Consider the following 19,709-nt stretch of genomic DNA (forward strand, 5'->3'; position numbering starts at 1 on the left):
GGGGGAGCGTGGATAGGGCACATTGGGGGTTGCCTGGTGGGGGGAGCGTGGATAGAGCACAGCTGGGGGGGTGCCTGGTTGGGGGAGCATGGATAGGGCACAGCTGGGGGGGTGCCCAATGCAGGGAGCATGGAGAGAGCACAGCTGGAGTAATCAGACATTTATCAAGTAGAGCCAGTCAGGTGCATTTCTTGGCAGAAGGAATGAGTGAAGGTGGGGGCTGTGATTAAACAGGAGGGAATATTCCTAGGTTTCTGATTTAAGCATCTGTGCTCCTGGTTTTCTCTGAGGGGATAGGAAATCCTGGAGATAAGCCAGTGTTAGAAGAGGATTTAGGGAGGATGAAGCAGATTGGGGCAGTTGAGCTAGACGTGCCTACAGGCTGTCCAAGTAGAGATGTCAGCTTGGCAATTGGATGAGTCTGGAGCTCTGAGGAAGTAAAAATTGGAGAATCATCAGCATATTGAAGGCAGCTGAAGTTCTGAGAGTTGAGCGGATTGGCCGGAGCACGAGGAGCAGAGGTCAGAGGTCCTGGGGCAGGCTGAGGGGACAGAGGGAGCCGGAGTGCTGGGAAAGGAGAATGTTTGTAATGGGAGCGAGGGAAGCAAGTGCTCCCTGCAGGAGGGCAGGGCCGGAGCACCTTTGCTGGAATCGGAGCACCTTTGCTGGAATCGGAGCACCTTGCGGTCCCAGTGACCTGAGCCGAAAGCCCTGTGAGTGGACTGATCGGGCAGCATCCCGGTGGGTCGAGTGGTTGAGTGAGTGGGAAGAGAAGGAGTAACCGAGCGGACTTCCACAATTCCCTGAAGGGAGGTTTGGCTGCGAAGGGGGAGAGGGAGGTAGTGGCTGCGCGAGGGGGATATTGGGGTGTCCGGGGGGGATAGGATAGGAGAAACCAGAATGCCTTGGAATGCTGTGGGAAGGAGGGAGTGAGAGGAATGGGGAATGGGAACCCAGGGGTGCTGGCCGGGGTGCTTCTGTTGGAGCAGCAGCGGAGGGAAGGGGGTGCAGGCCAGGGGGCTAGTCGCTGGGGTACTTGGAAAATGGCATTTTCTCCATGAATCAAGCCATGAGATCGTCTGATGAAAGTCAGGCACGTGACCGATAGAGGCTGAAGGAGGATGAAGGTCTGAAATGATGTTCTTGGATGATTTGAGATGAGCCGGCTAGGGTAATGGGATTTTCAGGCAGTGTTTAGGATTGGGGTGTAGAATGGCACCAGTAGGCCTGGTCTGGGGGTTTCTTTCCCAGAGTAATGCTAAACAGTCTAGGTTCAGGCAAGGAGGGAGCCGAGATTTAGAATTTAAGAAAGAAAATAGAGGCCCTGGGGTCTGAGTTGTACAAAGAGGAGCACCTGATGAGGGGCGAGCTCAGGTATCCGTTGAGGTCCAGAGCAGGTGCTCGGGAGACGGTGGACCGAGCGCAGGGTGCTCGGGCATGTGGTCTCAGGTAGAGCCAGCTCGGCCGCACGTCTCTGTGCCTTTTCCTGGATAGCTGACATTTTCTAGCTTTCGCTTGTTTACCTGTAATAAAGGAATAATGATACCAGTGCCTCATTCCATCTGTAAGACGGTAACGGTTTACCAGAACTTTGAAAAGGCTTCTTGTAAGGACTGCATTAACGTACCTAGCACAGCTTCCGACACAGGAATTCTAAGGTAGCTGCTGATGTCTTCCTCAACTTTAAAAGCATTTCGTTATGGAAAATTCCAGTGTACATGAAGCAGTCTGGTATAATCGTTCCAGTTTCTGTTGCTGCAGAAAGAACCACTGAAAAATTTAGTGGCTTTCAACAACGTATCATTGTCTCTCACAAGTCCCCTGGGTAAAGAATTTGGGTTCATCTCAGGGTGTTGTATGGTTGCAGAGACGGTAGCTGGAGCTCCGAGCTGCTGGGCTGGGCTTATCTATGCACCTGTCTGTCCGATTTGGCTCTGCTGTCTGTGTGTCTGTCCCCTCCTCCCCTCCTCCCCTGTCCGTGTGGCACCCTTCACGGGACCCTGTGGGCTTCTCAGAGCCGGGGGGCCTCGGGGCTGTATGGTTCATGCTGGGCAGTCCGGCAGCCTCTGTTCCCACTGTCCTGTGCTGTTGACCAGCCACAGAGGTCGGCCCAGACTCGAGGAGAGGGGCTGGAGACCCCACCTCCCGGTGAGAGGACACTCAGGAATGTACAGACATGCTTTAAAACCCTCAAAACAGTGAACCCCAGGTTCAAACAGTTATCACCATTTCAGTCTTGTTCTATCCCCCACTTTTTTTTTTCCCCTGGAGCGTTTTAAAGATTTTTTTTTTTAATTTATTTATTCATGAGAGAGAGAGAGGCAGAGGCAGAGGGAGAAGCAGGCTCCCCACGAAGCAGGGAGCCCGATGTGGGACTCGATCCCAGGACCCTGGGATCATGACCTGAGCCGAAGGCAGACGCTTAACCGACTGAGCCACCCAGGCATCCCATCTCCTGGAGCGTTTTAAAAGCAAAGTCCAGGCACTGTGTCATTCCAACTATAAATACTCCAGTGTCTAATGAAAGACTTTTTTTTTTTTTTTAAGATTTTATTTATTTGACAGAGAGAGACACAGCGAGAGAGGGCACACAAGCAGGGTAAGTGGGAGAGGGAGAAGCAGGCTTCCCGCAGAGCAGGGAGCCCGATGCGGGGCTCGATCCCAGGACCCTGGGACCATGACCTGGGCCGAAGGCAGACGCCTAACAACTGAGCCACTCAGGCGCCCCTAATGAAAGACTTTTTATATAACATCCATGCAGTGCCATTATATACCTCACAAATATTTCTTTAATGTGTCTGATATCCGAACCATAGCCGCAGGTTTGTACTGTATAATCGTATCGTGAATTTGGAGCATAACCGTATTTAGCATTTTCATTTCTCCTCTGTATAAATATTGTTCCCTGCTGACCCAAGTCCTGTATCAGGATCATATGACCTTTTTTCACCATTTTAACTGTTCTGGAATTCATAATTGCTGTATTGTTTTCATTTGCTAACCCTCTTGCGACTTCTTTACATTCTCTGTTTCCTCCGCGTCTGCATGCGTGTGTGTTCTGGTCTGTCCTGTGCCTTGTGTCGCAAGGAGAGGCAGTGAGGAGCATCATGGGCACAGTCTGAGCAACAGTGCCTGCTGTGCTGGGAGTCCTGACGATGGATTGAGCAGTATCATTTCCTGTGGGTGCTTTCCTCTAGTGGCCGACCGTGGCCGATGGGACATTTGCGGTGTGAGCGGGTTTGTTGAAGCCTGAGTGTCACTATAAAGCAGTCAGACGACCAGCTAACATTTTAGCTAGAGAACTCCATGTGTCCATTTCGTAGATGCTTTTTCTTGAGTCACTTCAGGTTTTTCAGAAGCAGACAGCACCGCGGGCCGCAGGTCTAGCTGCTATAGCTGCTGGACTCCTGACACGGGCAGGGAAGGAGTGCGGGATTGCACACCCCGGTTTCCTGGTGGAGGGGCTTGCAGTCGTCCGCACACCCGGACCTCCCCTCTCCTGCCTCAGGCTTGGTGGGCAGCACACTCTGGGGATCCTGCTGACTGAGGGCGTGCAGAGGATGTGGGGTCTTAGTGCTTCTCATGCAGGCTGTCCAGAACTTGCTGGTTTTGGGGCTCCTCTGTGGCCCCCGTTTCTGCCGCCCAGCACTTGGATGCTTCCAGTCCCCACTCTTTGGGGTTCACCAGACAAATCTCCTCCCTCCTCATTAGTGCACCTCTCCGAGGAAGGTTAATCTGACTTTGTCTCCTCTCCTACATCATTTATCATCCACTTCGTTTCTTTATAAATGGCGGTTCGAGAGTACGGGCAGTCAAGCATCGCTTGGCCTGTGCTGATATAAATAAATGACTGAATAAAGAAGTAAGAGGCAAGTCTCTGGTGCAGAAGAATTCTGGATGATTTATGTGGATGCACCTCCCTGAAGGAGTGGAGTCTAACTCCCTACTCCTCGAATGCGAGCTGGGCGTAGTGACTTATTTCCATAGAGTACAGTGTGGAAGCGGGAAGGACCAACCTCACAGCAGAGACCCTGCCAAACACGGCATCCAGCCTGCTGGTTGGGGTTGTGGTGAGGGGCGCGAACAGTGCTCCGTCTCTGCGCTCTTCTTCCCGAAAACACGTTAACTTAGTCTAATCACCATAAAAATATCAGACTAATCCCATTGAGGGGTCCTCTACAAAATTCTGGGCCAGTAATCCTCAGAATTGCCCATAGTAGTAGGAGACGGGTGTGGGGTATATGGAACTCTGTACTGTCTTTGCAATAATTCTGTAAATCTAAAACTTCCAAAATAAAAGGTGTATTTTTTTTTTTTAAGATTTTATTTATTTATTTGACAGAGAGAGAGACAGCGAGAGCAGGAACACAAGCAGGGGGAGTGGGAGAGGGAGAAGCAGGCTTCCTGCCGAGCAGGGAGCCCAATGTGGGACTCGATCCCAGGACCCTGGGATCATGACCTGAGCCGAAGGCAGACGCTTAACAACTGAGCCGCCCAGGCGCCCAAAAGGTGTATTTTTTAAAGATGAGTTAAAATTCATCCTATTTATAGTTAAATACAGCATTAAACCTGCATCATTTATTCTGGGAACCCCTACTGTTTGAATCTCTTCTAGGGGATTTTTGGGGCATCAGCTAGAGTTGACACAGAGAGACCCGTGTCGGAGGGCCTTTCTCTTCTTAGGTAGTAAGACGTGTAAGCAAGCATCAGAACCCTCCGAACACCCGTCCCCTTAGTGTCCTAGCGGCATAAATAGCTCTCTCTACATGGAGCTGCACTGGAGCCTGGAGCCGAAGACCAGTGGTGACGGCTTTTGAAGGACCTCATACAAATAAAGACTGATGCTCTTGTTGCCCGTCCTGTGGCTCCCTTCCAGAATGGGCTGGGCTCGGGGTGGCAAGAGTCCAGACGCCTCCTGGTTCCATGGACTATGGATTTCGTGCTTCCGATTCTCGTTATTTTTCTGGGCAGAGGAAGTGTTTCTGCAACAGTCACTCTGCCATCTTGAAACTGGAAATCTCTTCCTGGGTGATTTCCCCTCCTTTGGAGTTTTCAAGGTGACTGGAAATACCCACATATTTTCAGAAATAGAAGTTGTAACTGAGAAAAAGATACTTATTTATGTTAGCTATTTCTCCTAACCGTTCTGAATATCTTAGTTTTCATGTGAAAATGGTTTTACGCTGGAACCTTTTTTTGCTTTCTGTTGTGTAGAGTGTCTGAGTGAGTGATTTTTCATTGGTCAGTAATGTTTATCTGCTGCTTTTCTGTTCACTTACATGATCTCAAGTGACTTTTCTGGGACTTACTCTCCATCGGCTTGACATTTGAAAATACTCCTCTGCCCTACAACTTCGGAAATTCCAGACTATTTCCCTATCCAAGTTCATCGGTAACATCACAGTATGTGAATTGTAGTAACTGACACTTGGGTGCTCACCGGAGCTCAGCCACTGTTCTGGGGGTTTAGCTGTGCTCATGCTGACACCCCTGCGAGTGAGCGCTACTGTAATTCATAGCTAACAAGCCACCAAACCCAAGTGCGCATGGCAGTGACGGGCCTAGGCTGGCGAGCGGCCAAGCCGGCTTCTGAGCTCCCATGCTGATTGTCTGTACGGCTTGTGAGTTTCTTCACGAGCTCTTACCGCAAACTGTCTGAGGTCCTCCTTTGATGGTCATTACCTGGAGGCCCACGTTTCCCTGGCCCTACCTGGTGCCACTTCAGGTGAGCGAGCTTTCTCACACGTGCAGTACGGTGAAGTTGGAGAAGTAACTGTCCTAACGTGAAACTGGGTGTTAAGGTGTGTATCAACCTGGCTTTCTGTGATGGATACAACTGATGGTTTACTTGAGTCTGGTGGCTTTTATTTATGGCAGATGTCCATTTAATCTACTCTCAAAGTGCCATTTACCTCAAATAAACAGTAACTTGTTTTGACTAGTGGGTCAGTAATCTGAATTTTTTTGCCCTTGTCTTTCCTACAGAATACTTCGAACTTTGTGCAGAAAACTTAGACTTCCAGAAAGTTTCCCTTTCCGTCACTTAGCACGCCTGACGCCAGGCTTCGTTGGTGCGGACCTGATGGCACTGTGCCGAGAGGCAGCCATGGGTACGGTCAGCAGGGTCCTGATGGTGCTGCAGGAGCACCTGCCCCGGGATCCCGTGAGTGCGGGTTTGCCGTCTGGACGAGGCCGGGAAGACCGGATGGGCGCCGAGCCCGCTCCTGGGACACCGGTGCTTTCTGTGCAGGTACCTTCACCAGTCCTGACGTCGGCCACGCAGCAGGTGTCGGTGGAGTTGAGGTGTATGATTTTCGGTTTTATCGGCATTTTATCCGCGGTGTGATGATCAGTCACACCCAGAATGGCTGTGTTTTCCAAAGTACAAGTTGTTTTACTTTTTCAGCGGATCCTGAGTAAGTTCCTTTTACAGCATGGATTATGAAATTGTGGAGGCAGGGGTTGGCGAGCCGTGGGCTGCTCGCCTGCTGCCTGTCATGGACACCGAAGTTACAGAGGGACACAGCTGCATTTACACATCGCCTCCCTGCTGTCACGCTTCTCAGTTCACACGGGAGTCCCACAAAGCCTACAGTGTTTACCCTGCAGGCCTGGCCAGAGAGAGCTCGCCCACTGCTGTAAGAGCACTGGGCACTCGGTCCTGTTTCCTGGTTACCGTCTGGTCACGGGCACCGGCGCAGTCCGCGGTGAGCTCGCTGCACGCGGCTCGGAGCACGGTCCGCGCAGCAGCAGCGAGCTGTGTGAGTCGTGAAGCTCAGCACGTTTGTGTAGCACTTGATGGTTTGCACGGGGGCTTCACGCGGCTTCGTGATCAGAGGGGCTAAGCGTAAGAGGCCGTGGCCTGCTCGAGCCACGCGGCCTCTGCTCTCCAGAGTGGGCATCTCGGTCTGTGGTTTCAGATATCTTTTCCCTCCTTACTGATTTGGAACCACAACTATATCTGTTAAAGTTCACAATAAGCATAGTTCTTACATAACGCTGTACGTAAGTTGGGATTTTATGAATTGAATTACTCAGTGTTCACCCGTCCTTTCATAAAATTCTTTACAAAGCAAGAAATCTGCCTTTGAAGCTCAAGGTTCAGTGTAGTCCTAGGACACCGGCCTGCTCTCTGTGTGGGGGACAAGCCCCTGGGCAGCCGTGCTGTGAATGATGCTCCCACCGGCGTAACTTCGGTTTAATTCCATCAGGGTTCAGCTGCTGTTCAATTCCTTGTAAATGAAACGTGGGAATTGGTGGTTGTGGACCTGAACACGATCAGCTGCTGGTGGCCCCTGGCCATCCTCCTGCGTTCCATTCCAGTCAGGGCACCCTGCCCCTTTCGGCTCGTTATAGCTGAAAGAAATACCGCAGTAGCAGTTTTTAAAGGTACGAAATAACTTTGTCAACAGACTTCACGTTTCTTCATCTTCCCCCTCAATCGCTCCCTGTCAGGAGGAGTTACAGCGGCTGCTGGACCTGCTGAGGAGCCACGAGCCCCTGTCCGAGGAGCAGCTGCGGGGGCTGTGCATCGAATGGGGTGATTTCACTGCTGCCCTGGCCTCCGTCCAGCCCTCTGCCAAAAGGGAAGGCTTTGTCACCGTCCCCAATGTGACCTGGGCAGATATCGGCGCCCTGGAAGATATCCGGGAGGAGCTCACCATGGCGATACTGGTAGGTGTGTCTGCCACTGGGCGCCCGGCATGTGCACGAGGCGGCGTGTCTAAATGGGCTGGCTGTAGCTTTCTTCCATGGGTCTGTTAGATTCTAATTAAGCATCCAGCAGTTTCTCATTCTTCTGACATCTGTTTTAGACTTACTCTCATGGTTGTGCTTGAATTCTTGGCAGTGAACGAAAAAAAATGTAGGTTTCAACCAAGAGCTGACTGAGAAATATTTTCTCAACTCTCTCACCCTCTAAGGGTCAGAGCGGTTTAGTGTCCATGAAACTTCAGATTAATTTTCATCACGCTTACTTTTCTACTTTCCTGAGCATTCTGTGGTCCGTTAATGAAGGATGATCTGCTTTGAGGTGTGGGGCTGCTGAAAGTGAAGAGCAGGGGTACAGCATGTGTCTGTGTCCCCTGACCACACAGGGCACTCCTGCTTCTGAGCCTCACAGCATGGCCCTGCCTGAAAACTTGATAACCTGGGAATTTAGGTAGCTTAAAAAAAACTCCATGATTTTAAGATGCTGAAGTATTGTATCCTAATGTTTAAAACGTTTTCAGAACTTCTGTTTAAGTGATTTCCTCAAGAGCAGGGAGTCCCGTATTTATCGCCTGTGTCGGCAGCTTGCATCGAGATCATTCAGACACGCAGTACAGAGTGGACGTTTGTAACGACTGACGTGGGCCTTGTTCACAGGCACCGGTGCGCAACCCCGATCAGTTCAGAGCTCTTGGATTGGTGACTCCCGCTGGGGTCCTCCTGGCTGGCCCCCCCCGGCTGTGGGAAAACGCTGCTGGCAAAGGTACAGTGTGCACACAGCTGCCCCTGTTTTCTTTCTTGTCGGGGAGGAGAGTAGGAGTTGAACCCTCGGGTTGCAGCCTCTTACAGTGAGCGGGTTTTACATAATCTCTGTCACAGGCTCATTCTAGCAAGACTGACCATTTCTTCGGAAAGGTTTCCCACTTTTAATTACAAAAAGTACATCATTGGAAATTTGCAAAAGAAAAAATTTGTGCATCAGCCATCACCCCATCGATTTTAACACAGCATTTACCGTATTTTCTGTTGTCTGGCTTTTTAGCGAGCACCGTTGTGTACTTGTGGTTTGTAGCTGACCTTCTTTCCTGCTTCGCTGTAGTTATCATTTATAACTTAAATATTTTCCTCTACATCCCTAACAATTGTTTCACAGAATTGTTTTCTTGCAATAGAAAATACAGAGAAGCCAGAGGAGGGGTTGCACTACTTATAATCCTCTCACCACGGCTAACCGCCGCTTTGTTCCGTGGTCAGTCCTTCCAGACGTTCTCCATACACACCTGTCCCAATGCACGTGTTTTGACAAATACAAGGTCTTTAATGATGCTTTCCCCACAGAGCAGTATTTCTTGAACGTGTCAACATATATACACCTCCATATTTTTAGCATCTATGTAGTATTCTGTCATAAAGATATTCTGTAACTTACAGAAATGATCCCCCATTGAAACACTACGTTGTATAGTCCTGTACTTACATTTTTTGTACCTCAACTGATCATTTGATTAGAATGCATTCCTAAATAATTTTTCAATAAAAGGAATGCATGTTTTTAAACCTTTTGACCCATTACCACTTGATAAAAGTTACCCATTACCAGATTACATCTCCTCCATCACCGAAGTGCCTTCCAGGTGGTTTGTACAGATTTAACCCCATCAGCGTATCGTCCCCCACACCCTGCATTAGCAAGAGCTGATAATGCTGATTTTAATCTTTGATGGTTGGGGAGGCAAAAATGGTATCTGACACTTTTTAATTCACATTTTAAAAATTACCAGTGGGCTTGTCAAACTGTATTTATTGGCTATTTTTCTTAATGAACTGTTTGTTCATATCCTTTGTCTGTTTTTCCATTGATATGTGTGTGATTATATAATCATTCTTCATATATTAAAATTTGTCATATTTGTAAATGTTATCACTTTGACACTTTTGACTTCATATTTTTGACACCTGGCTTTTTGTGTTTTTTTCTTTTTTTCATATTTATGTGGGCAAATTTCTCAGTCTGTGGGTTTTTTTTCCTTTGGAATCATACATATTAGATTCCTCTTCCTCATCTGTAAGGTATGTTGGCTGTCATTTTTAATGTCTGGATAATGTTTCATCTATAATTTACTTAGCCCTCATCAGCTTTTTAAAGTATTTGAATTACTTGTAAATAGGAAATGAAAATTAATGGCACTTTTAGTAAGTGCCACAGGGTCCACAGAATTTGTGACTGCTCAGTAAATATCCGGTAGCCACAGTAAATACCAAATATCCACGTGTCAAATAACACACGTGAAGTTTTCCAAACTTACTGATACGACTACATTTCCTTGCTCCATGCTTCCGGCACTCTTCTAGGGCCTGGCTGTGCGGGAGTATGGGAGCCGCGGCGGGGCAGAGGGTGCCACGGAGAGGGCAGCAGTTCTGGAAGGATAGAGCCAGAAGGAAGGTCATGCCTGTGAACGTGTAAATTCAGCAGGCGGATGCAGGGCTCCGACCTGGGTGCCTTGTCACGTTGGTTTGTTTTTAATTAGTTACATCTGCCTTTGAGTAGCCTTTCCGCGGCAGAAGGGAGACAGCTTGGGTTATTTGAAATCCATCGACCAGGTTTTCCTCTTCTCCCTGCTCCTGCCTCCCCCGACTGCCAACAGCTTGATGCCTGTGCGTGCGCCCGCGTTCCGGCCCCTGCCCATGTGGAGTGGGGAATCTTACTGAGGATGCCGTGGGTGGCCTTCAGGCTCACTGGGCCCAGGAGCCCAGGCGGTGTTTGTGCGGCTGTGTACTTTTTCCTGGGAGAGGGTTCACCACTTTCTTCAGATGCTCCAGGAGGTACGTGCCCGAAAATCTCGAAATGGTGGAAAATGTCCTTGGATGGCAGAAGCAAGTGTTACTGGAGGAAGGTCGTGGAGCCACTTGCGGGTCAGAGCCTGGCACCTAGACTGGACCATAAAATGACGATTTGGGCTAACCTTGGTGGTTTGTTTACTCAACGATCACAGTAAGATGACGTTTTTCTGAACCCTGGCACGTGGGAAGTGTGCGAGTAGTGTGGGGTCAAGGCATGTGGTAGCCGGAGCTGGCACCCTGCACGTTGATGACTGACAAAACTACAGAGAGAGGAGTAAGGTCAGTGAGTGCCTGGGACTCTGGCCCGAAGCAGACAGCCCCTGACCATGTGCAGGAGGCTCAGGCTGATGTCCACAAAGGAAAAAGTGAATTGTGCTCACTGCACTTCACCGAGGACACAAGATTTCCAACAACTTCAGGAGCTCTTGGGGGTGTTAGTGGGTTAAATCTTGGGAATCTGGTGGGTGGAAGCTGAAAACCTGATGTGGGTGCGTCAGCCTTCATTAGATGTGCTCCCTGACTCCCCTTTCCGTGTCGTGCTGAGTGAAAGCTAGGACAGAGACCGCCGAGCGCTCCCTCCGTGGCAGAGCTCACGTGCGTTCCTGTGACTTCCTTACCCTTTGCCGGCAGCTGTTGGAGGTGAACCAGGCACCTCCTCTGGTGGCGTTTACGGTCTGGCCGGAGAGACAGGCAGGAAACGAGTCCTACGGTAACACTGGAGGCTCAGCTACCTAAGGCTGGAAATAAGCAGATTGTGGTGAATGATTGGGTGGGAGGTGGCTGTTTGAGGTAGTGATGTTCGGGGATGCTGACAGTTGGCCGTGTCCTAAGGGACCGGCTGGCCACAGGAGGCACCAGGGACAGAAGGGGAAGGCTCTTCCAGGCAGAGGGAACGGCAGTGGCAAAATCCCTGATGTGGGGAAGGGCTTGGTTGAGCTTGAGATCCAGAGAAAGCCAGTGTCTGGACCACGAAGAAGCTGTCCTGTCTCAGACTGCAGGCTTGTGAGCTGTGGTGCATACTTCACATCGTACTCAAAGATGAATGCGAATCCTCGGGAAATGATATGATTGACGTTTTTAGAAGCGTGCGAGGTGCAGTGTGAGAATGGGTCAGAGGAAAGCAAGAGGGAGAGGAAACCAGTCAGGGTCTTTTCGGTTTGGTTTGGTTTCTTTGCATATCCAGGCAGATGATGAGGCCGTCTGCGTAAGGGGGTGTGTGGTGGAGAAGCAGAGAGTGGTGGACTGCTGCATTTTGACATCAGAGCTAACAGGACTTTCGGGCAGATTGGATGATGTCACAAGACAGAGGGTCGAGGGGGACACCGCGGTTTGGGGCTAAAAGCTGTTGGAATTGGAAGTGTGGGGTGTGGAGGGAGTTGGGACAGATCCAGGTGTCCTGCTCTGGTAATGACGGATTTGAGATGCGTGTCCGATCAGGAGGGAGATGCCGAGCAGTGTGTTGGGTGTAGATCTGGAGCTCCGAGGTCAGGCTCCAAGAGGGGGAGAGGAAGGAACTCCCTTCCCTCGTCCTTGTGAAGCTCTGGGTGATTTCGCTCAGGTTTCATCTCTGCATCCAGGTGACCTTCAGGTGATCTTTGTCAGATTCTTTCACACTTATAACCGCATGTGTCTCCTTCGTGCTTCTCTTGGGCTTTGAGCCATGAGGTTTAATCGTTATTAAAAATAATCTGGAAACAATGACCCTTGGCCAAGGCTGATACTGATGTTTTTGAATTTGAGGTCATGAGCAAATGATTGCTTTCACTGGGCAAGGCGTGTTGGATGCAGAGATTATGGTTTCACTGGAATTCCAAGCTAGAGCTACAAATGTGCAAATGTATGTATGTGAGCGAGTTTACAGAAACAAAACGCTGACATAAATGTTTGTGTCATCTCCATTTGATTTCTAGTCTGAGTGGTTCTTGGAAGGTTTTAGGTGAACCTTCCATTGATTTTTTTTTTTTTGTTTAACACATTTCTCCTTTTCCCATATGTGAGCTGCACGTCTAAGAAGGAAAACACAGCTGTAAGAGAAGGGGAACAGCATAAACTGCAAAAGCCCCTGCGCTGTCACGATTAACTGTTACTTTAGTCTATATTTGTCTGACTTGTGTCCTTTGGTTTCCTTTCCCTAGGCTGTTGCAAATGAATCCGGACTGAACTTTATATCTGTCAAGGGCCCCGAATTGCTCAACATGGTAAGTCGTTGTGGCGTCAGCCATGAGTATAGCTTAGGACACTTGCGGCCTCTCCACTTACGGACGCGGCATTTTGGTAAAATCTCCGCTTCAGGCGGTACCGAGTGTGTGTAGCTGCTCTCCTTAGTAAGTCTCAGCTCTGAGCCTCTGTGTTCCCACCTGCGAAATGGAAATAACATTTAAAGTGTGTGCTCTGTGCTGAGTGTTCATCATACGCTGTACACACATGGTCGGCCCTTGAGCGGCCTGGGTTTGAGCTGCACAGGCTCACTTACATGCGGAGACTTCAGTAAATACGGTCCTAGCAGTGTATTTTCCTTACGATTTCCTTAATCATATTTTCTTCTCTCCTGCTAATAACTTTCTTGTAAGAATTCAGTGTGTGATACACAGGACATACAAAGTAGGTGTCAGTTGACTGTTTATGTTGTCGGTAAGGCTTCTGAAGGTCAACAGCAGGCTGTTAGTGGTTAGGTTTTGGGGGAGTCAGATGTTACACGTAGATTTTCGATGGCGGTGGGGAGGGGGGTCTGCGCCCCTAACCCCATCTGTTGTTCAAGGGTCACCTGCATTCTTCTTCAACAACCCTGTGAGACACGAATTATTGTTTCCTCTGAATCCTGATTTCCAAACAAGGAAACTGAAGTCTGCAGGCGGCACGCATCTTGGCCAAAGTCCGAGGGCTGGGGGAGGAGAGCTGAGGTTTGAGTCTCGGTTACGTGACTCCTTCTCTGCTTGCCTTGCCCTCGTGTCCTGTGGTGAAAACAACTCAGGTTGTTTTTTTCTTTAAAGCAGGCTCCACACCCAGCACGGAGCCCAACACAGGGCTTGAACTCATGACCCTGAGTTTATGACCTGAGCCAAGATCAGGAGTTGGATGCTCAATCGACTGAGCCACCAAGGCGCCCCCCCAAATGACTTAAGTTTTAATAAGTAAAAGTACTTCAGGGGAAAAATACTACCATCTTATGTAGTAACTTCTTTCTGTAACTAGGAGTTTATATAGTGTCTCAAATTTAAGAGAGTTTGAATATCTTATTATCTCTTCATCCTTGTGAGAAGTAAAAATGCCGTTCTGTCATGTGATTCAAACGAAGAAGTGAAAGTATTATCGTTTTTTTTTTTTTAAGATTTTATTTATTTATTTGACAGAGAGAGACACGGTGAGAGAGGGAACACAAGCAGGGGGAGTGGGAGAGGGAGAAGCAGGCTTCCCACCGAGCAGGGAGCTCAACTTGGGGCTCGATCCCAGGACCCCGGGATCATGACCTGAGCCGAAGGCAGACGCCCAACAACTGAGCCACCCAGGTGTTCCTAATCATTTGTTTTAAAAGGTCTTTTAGGGGTGCCCGGCTGGCTCAGTCAGTGGAGCGTGCAACTCTTGATCCTCGGGGTTATGAGTTCGAGCCCCACTTGGGTGTAGAGATTACTTAAAATCTTAAAAAAAATTAAATAAAAGGCTTTTTAAATTTATCCCCCCTACCAGTTTTTATGTGTTTCCTATTCTGTGTGATACTTTCCTCCTGAAGTAAGGATTCATATTTAGGCATTTCCTGTGGGCTTTTTTTTTTTTCTTAAGATTTTATTTATTTATTTGACAGAGAGAAACACAGCAAGAGAGGGAACACAAGCAGGGGGAGTGGGAGAGGGAGAAGCAGGCTTCCCGCCGAGCAGGGAGCCCAATGCGGGGCTCCATCCCAGGACCCTGGGATCATGAGCTGAGCCGAAGGCAGACACCCAACGACTGAGCCCCCCAGGCGTCTCTCCTGTGGGCTTTCTATGTGTGTACTTCTCTTGTACTTCATTTCAGCACTCTGGCAGAGGAGGTGTTAGAAGTGAACCTTGGAGGGGCGCCTGGGTGGCTCAGTCGTTAAGCATCTGCCTTCGGCTCAGGTCATGATCCCAGGGTCCTGGGATCGAGCCCCGCATCGGGCTCCCTGCTCAGCGGGAAGCCTGCTTCTCCCTCTCCCATTCCCCCTGCTTGTGTTCCCTCTCTCGCTGTGTCTCTCTCTGTCAAATAAATAAATAAAATCTTTAAAAAAAAAAGAAAAGAAAAGAAAACCTTGGAGGAAGAGGATTGGTCAGGGATGAGGCTGGAAAAGAAGGTGCTGCGGGACAGTGAATGGCTGTCCTCTGCGCGAGAGCTGGGGTGTCCTCTCCAGAATCGCGGAGACCCAGGAGGCCGTAAAGCAAGCGTGTAACATTTTGTTAACTTTATTATGAAATATCCCAAGCACAGAAGAAGTTATGAAGAGTAATGGAATGAACCCTCTGTATCTGTCATCCAGCTTTAAAAAATACACAAAACCAAGATGCTCGACGCCCCTGTAGACCTTCCCTAACCATGACCCAGTTCTCTCTCCCGGAGAATTTACCGTAATCCTGAATTTGGTGTTCATTGATTCCGTGTACTTTCTACATTTACTTTATGTGTATTTATCCCTCAGCAACACACAGTATTATTGTACACGTCTCATCATTGTTTAGGGGGCAATTGGAAATTTGAACACTGACTGGATATTTGATGTTAAGAAAATAACTTCTAAGGGAAAGGTGAACTCGGTGTGGGGATGCAGAGTGCGCTTGTCCTAATGAGCACTGAGTAAGGCGGGGAGGTGTGCATCACCGTGTGTATTCCCGAAACTAATACTACACTGTGTGTTCACAGCACTGGAATTAAAACTGAAAAAACAAAAGGAAAACCAGTTTTAAGTGTGATGATGTCGTTGTCAGAAACCATTGTTTTTCGTTAGAGATAGGGAAATATTTACAAATAAAATACGATGTCTGGGCTCTCCTTCAAAATGACAAGAATGAAAAGCGGAGCATCTGTTAGGTGAAGGTTGGTCAGGAATTGAGCAGATGATGACTGAAGCTGGGTGATGGGCATGTTTGGGGTTCAGTATATTCTTATGCCCGCTTTTGTTACGTGTTTGGAACGCTTTCATAAACAGTAAAGCAAAAACAAAAAAAAAACGCACTTTATGTAAGTGGTACGTGTTCTTTTGTAACTTGATTTTATTGTTATTTTTGTTGAACATTATAATTATTTTAGAGTTCCCGGACCCAGTTCCAGGGGGGAAGGGATAACCCCCCCAAAACATTGAGCAATCTCAGACACTGGCAGGGGGTCTAAGAACTCGACTCAGGTCAACTCCGTTCTGGCACAGTCGGCCAGGACACAGCATCGGACTCCACAGGCTAGGGGCTCAGTCCTACAGCAGGGTCCCCCATCCTCCACTGCAGACACCAGGCCCAGGCCCCAGGCTGTCACCAGATTGGAAGTTCCAACAGCCTCCTCCTTCTTTTGCTAATTTGCTAGAGCAGCTCCAGAACTCAGGAAAACACTTGTGTTTATCGAAGGATATGATAAAGGATAAGAATCTACCTCCAAATGAAGAGGTACATGGGGCAAAGTCCCAAACAGGAGTCTTTGGAGCTTGGGGCCTGGCTCTGGGGTATGGAGTGGCAAACCGCTTACCTGGTATAGAAGGACTGAAAAACTGTCGTCTTGGTTTTTTGTGGAGGTGTGATTACATAGCCATAATCGGCTGAGTCACTGGCCTTTGGCTGATTCAGTCTCCAGCACCGTCCCGTACCAGGAGGTGGGGGGTGAGGAGGACTGAAAAGTCCATTGCTCTGACCACACGTCCTCCTGGCAGCAGTCCTGCCCTCGGGTGGGGTCCAAATTCACCTTGATTAGCAAGACCTTCTTTTACTTTCGGGGCCGAGGGTTCTCAGAAACTGGGTGAAGACCAGATATATCTGAGTGACCTAATAAATAATTCTTCTGAATCATTCTATCGCAGATTTTATTTTGGTTGGTATGTTTCCCTCGAGGTTGTTAGTCTTCTGTGTGGTATTCCACCGAATGGATATAACCACGCTTTAAAAAAATGAGCTGCTTTTTTTTTTTAAAGATTATTTATTTATTTATTAGAGAGTGAGCAGGAGAGAAACAGCATGAGAGGGGAGCGGGTCAGAGGGAGAAGCAGGCTCCCCGCTGAGCCGGGAGCCCGATGCGGGACTTGATCCCAGGACCCCGGGATCATGACCCGAGCCGAAGGCAGTCGCTTAACCAACTGAGCCACCCAGGCGCCCCAAAAATGAGCTGCTTTCTTGATGGATGTTTAGGTCGAACGTTATATACACATATATACATACATTTGGAGCTATTTCCCAAGGGTGTGTACATGAGGACAATTGCTGTTTCTTCTAGAGTGTGTGCACTTTTCCCCAAAAATAGTTTTGCCAGCTTTTTCCCCAAGGTGGTTGTTGCTGAGTTACACGTCCCCCGGCTGTGATTGGGGGTCCCAACGGCCTCACCAGCGCCGTGGTGTCAGATCTGAGAAGTGTGACTGGTCATCTCATGGTGGTCTCACCTGTTCTCTAGGGAGAGGTGTGGGAAGAGGTCTGCGGCAGAGTCCAGCATGACTGGGGCAGAGATGAGGTGGTCTATTGAGGAAGATTGACCTCTTGGGGTTAGAAAATGCATTTGATCTAGGGAATTTCAGACTCGGGGTCTGGAGATGTCCAGCAGATGCACAGATGTGAGTCTGGAGCGCTGAGATTTGGGGTGGCACCTAAAACCCTGGGAACGGGCCAGGTCTACTAGGGGGTGCATTGAGTGGGGCCCCTGATGGCTCTGGGGCAAGGAAGGAAAAGTTGGCGAAGCAGGCTGGTCTCCCGAAGGGGGAGGACGCCCAGGACTTTCTAAGGCTGAGAACCTTGTGGGGGGGCGGTGGGGCGACTAACTTCTTCAACCTTGTCAGTGTAACCAGACCGAGTACCAGGAACTGAAAGTAGGACCTTGGGTTTGGCAACTACTAAAAGGTCGTTAGTGACTTTAGGGAGAGTATTTTCAGTAATTGTGTTTGCAAAAGCTAGATTATCAAGGTTCAAAACTGAATGGCAGGGGCGCCTGGGTGGCTCAGATGGTTAAGCGTCCACCTTTGGCTCAGGTCATGATCTCAGGGTCCTGGAATCAAGTCCTGCATCGGGCTCCCTGCTCAATGGGGAGTCTGCTTCTCCCTCTCCCTCTGCTTCTCCCCCTGCTCATGCTCTCTCTCTCTCTGTATCTCTGTGTCTCAAATGAATAAATAAAACTTAAATACAGAATTAGAAATGATAGGTGTAGTCTCCTTTTTTGAAATATTTCTTAAAGGCCAACATAGTGGGGTTTTCTTCTGTTTGTTTATTTTTAATTAGTGTTGCCTTTGTTAAGATTAACTGACCTTTTATTTTTATTTTTTTTAAGATTTTTTATTTTTATTTATTTGTGAGAGAGAATGAGAGACAGAGAACACGAGAGGGAGGAGGGTCAGAGGGAGAAGCAGACTCCCCGCTGAGCAGGGAGCCCGATGCGGGACTTGATCCCGGGACTCCAGGATCATGACCTGAGCCGAAGGCAGTCGCTTAACCAACTGAGCCACCCAGGTGCCCTTAACTGACCTTTTAATGGGTCCTTTTGAAACTTGAGGTTTACCTTTCCCTAAATTAAGTTTTCCTTTTCTTGGTCATTGTGGTTTGCCAAGTCCACAGTCCTTGTGCCATGTTGACTGTTCCCGCCTGTCCCTGTGGGAGACTTTACCTCTGACAACTCACGGCTAGCTTTTCTTGTAAATGTCTGATGATGTTGGTTCAGCATTCCAGGTAGAACTTGTTCTGACTTAGATTCTTTAGGAACCCGAACCAGTCTACTGTATTTGTGCAGAGTGCACGGTGTGATGACGGAGATGAATGTGTGAGTGCCGCGTCCTTCCGAGGACTTCCCGCTCTGACGCGGTGAAGGTGCACAAGCTGCAGGTTACAGTAGCAGAGACGCCGTGAAGGAGAGGAGTCGGCAGACAGTTGGGAGAACTGGGGGCAGGCTGGGAAGCAGCGCAGACATGAGAAGCACAATGAGCAGAAGTACCGGGAGAGGACAGGGCAGCTGTGAGGGAAGGACAGTTCTGCTCACGGGAAACTTACACTTTCGTCACTGTCGTCCGTGGTGCGCCTCATGCCTATGTGACTTTACCATAAAACAGCACAGCAGATACTTGGAGTTTTCAGATTCTGTCTGATTCAGCTGTTGTATTATGAAAAAACCTGCTTTTTCTTAGTTAACCAGTTCGAAATTTTACAAGAACAATTTTTTACGCTTTGCCAGCAGTGAGAACATATTCTCACATGTGACTTTCTAATGTTATAGCTGCCTGTGAATTGCTGTATTTCTTGACTGATCTTCCTGTTCTATGTTTTGATTTTGGTTTTTTTTTTTTTTTTTAAGTTTTTATTTATTTAAGTCATCTCTGCACCCAACGCAGGGCTCGAACTCATGGCCCCGAACTCGAGAGTCGCATGCTTCTCTGATGGAGCCAGCCAGGCGCCCTTGATTTAGACTTTAACATAGTGAGGCCTGTGGAGGCCTCACTGGCTTGCCTGCCTCCTCTGATGGTGTATGACGGCAGCATGACTGTGTGGAAAACACGGCAGAGTGGCAGACAGCAGTTACAACACAGCTGAAGTCCTGAGAGTGACAGTGGGGTATCTTACGTGATCAAGCTTAGGAGATCAACACAATAGGATTATGGGATTATTTTTGACTTGGAGAAGACCTTACATTCACTTGGCAAACAAGGAAATGTATAAGCATCAATAATAGCTGATTTTATTACATTGAGCCACACGTTGGCTGTTTTTATGCATCAAAAATGGGTGCCTATCAGCAGTTGCATGTGGTTCAACCGAATGCTTTTTGGACTCTGATACCTACCTGTTGTTTAGAACTAGTTTTACCGAGATTTGACCGCAACCCCAGGGCTGACCGGTCTCTGTGTTGTTTCTGCTGTGTCAGTATGTCGGTGAGAGCGAGCGCGCAGTCCGCCAGGTGTTCCAGCGAGCCAGGAGCTCTGCACCCTGCGTCATCTTCTTTGACGAAGTGGACGCCCTGTGCCCTCGAAGGTCAGACCGGGAGGT

General features: G+C 48.7%; 1 protein-coding gene across 1 annotated transcript in view; it reads left to right on the forward strand.

Moving 5' to 3' along the window:
• NVL (nuclear VCP like) overlaps positions 1-19,709 on the forward strand; it is a 102,646-nt gene that overhangs the window by 32,922 nt on the left and 50,015 nt on the right. The window contains 6 exon segments of the mRNA XM_044915984.1: positions 5,986-6,235; positions 7,456-7,674; positions 8,368-8,439; positions 8,441-8,473; positions 12,687-12,749; positions 19,588-19,707. Of these exon segments, the coding sequence (XP_044771919.1) occupies positions 5,986-6,235; positions 7,456-7,674; positions 8,368-8,439; positions 8,441-8,473; positions 12,687-12,749; positions 19,588-19,707 (757 nt within the window).

Source organism: Neomonachus schauinslandi, chromosome 6 (genome assembly GCF_002201575.2).
Source record: "Neomonachus schauinslandi chromosome 6, ASM220157v2, whole genome shotgun sequence".
NCBI lineage: Eukaryota > Metazoa > Chordata > Mammalia > Carnivora > Phocidae > Neomonachus > Neomonachus schauinslandi.